This window comes from Poecilia formosa, unplaced genomic scaffold (assembly GCF_000485575.1).
Source record: "Poecilia formosa unplaced genomic scaffold, Poecilia_formosa-5.1.2 Scaffold956, whole genome shotgun sequence".
Classification (NCBI taxonomy): domain Eukaryota; kingdom Metazoa; phylum Chordata; class Actinopteri; order Cyprinodontiformes; family Poeciliidae; genus Poecilia; species Poecilia formosa.
In genome coordinates, this window is record NW_006800895.1 from 55073 (window position 1) to 56492 (window position 1420).

At 33.7% G+C, this 1420-nt stretch overlaps 1 protein-coding gene across 2 annotated transcripts in view; it reads left to right on the forward strand.

Annotated features, from left to right (window-relative positions):
• LOC103132205 (E3 ubiquitin-protein ligase TRIM37-like) overlaps positions 1 to 142 on the forward strand; it is a 7939-nt gene extending 7797 nt beyond the window's left edge. Inside the window, exon 8 of one of the 2 annotated variants that reach the window (XM_007543972.2) lies at positions 27 to 142. In XM_007543972.2, the coding sequence (XP_007544034.1) occupies positions 27 to 119 (93 nt within the window). In that variant the 3' untranslated portion in view covers positions 120 to 142. Of the gene's footprint in view, positions 1 to 20 lie in introns of both variants that reach the window. The other variant, XM_016667220.1, reaches the window with a different exon arrangement.
• The last annotated feature ends 1278 nt before the right edge of the window (positions 143 to 1420 follow it).

Here is a 1420-nt window from a genome sequence, read left to right on the forward strand (position 1 = left end):
ATGAACAGCACGTCACCAAGGTGAAGGAGGAAGTGGGAAAACTGCGCCGTCGCCTCATGGAGCTCATTAGTTTGGTGCAGGAAGTGGTGAGGACTCTTTACTTCTTCATCTTGGGGTAGCTGTTTACCTTTTCTGGACAAGCCATATACTGAATAAACATTTTCCACAATCTATCCTAACAGGGTGGAACTTTAAGCTTTACTCATCCAGGTTTAACATATTTAAGATAAGAAAAAGTACAGAGATGGTGACAGTTGAAGCTTACTTTGTTTTCCATGGTTGAATTTACTTCAAAACCTTTGATGTCACTTCCATTAAATGGTTTTTATGGAATTTTAGACTTTTTGAAGACAAAAAGGAAACATCCTAACAGGGTGGAAAGTTAGTACTGGGACATGTAGAATATGAGGAAAATATCAAATAAGAAAAATAGTTTCAACAGATTCAATTGCATATTAAAATAATGTTTAGTCAGAAAACAGAAATATATATTTTATAGTTTAAACTTCATGAGGGAGTCTATTACACTGCACTGGGGACACAATGAAATTGAACATGTCGGTCACAAAAAAGGTGTGTAAAGAACAAAATAATATTTAAAAGATATTTCATATATATTTGAATAATGGCAAACATCTAAATGTATAATTAAAATACTTTGTTGTAAATATTTGGCACATTTTACACAAAATAATTGTAAGCAAAACATGGGGACATGGAATGTTGCCGCAAAAAAGAATCATCCAGATACGTTTCATGTGCAAAACCAGCGACACAAACGTAAACGATGGAGGGAAAAGAGATGCACATTTTCTAGCTGATAAATGAATTTTTCATTGAGTAATCAAATTACTTTTAAAGTAACTATGCCATCCATGGTAATAAACTAACTACACAATATATCATATGTGTGTAGACCTGTCACAATAACAAATTTTGATTTTTGATAAACAATATTATTGTTGTTTTGAGACCATTTTTAAGTAATAAAATGTTAATAGCAAAGTAATAATGCAAGAACACAATCTGAAAGATCAGTAAACATTAAATTAAAATGACGATGTTGGAAACAACAAACGTCATTTATGTTAATATGATTGATTAACATAGCAGCTTTATTAAATAACATTTACTGTAAACTTCTGAGAAACATAACACACACGTATGACGGATTTCTAAGAAATCTGCTGAGTAAACAGTATGTGACGTAACATCGATGTGCACATGCGCATTACAATAAGGTATGCTGGTTTTACGGGTATGACAGATAGTCAGAACACTGGCCTCACCTCAAATCTGTTCTCTGCCGTTTATGATCGCTCCTCAGCACACGAAAAAGCCAACGCAATTAGCGAGAGGCTTCTTTGTGTGCTTTGGAGTTTCTGTGCTGATTAATTTTTTTGCGAAGCGATAAAAGCTG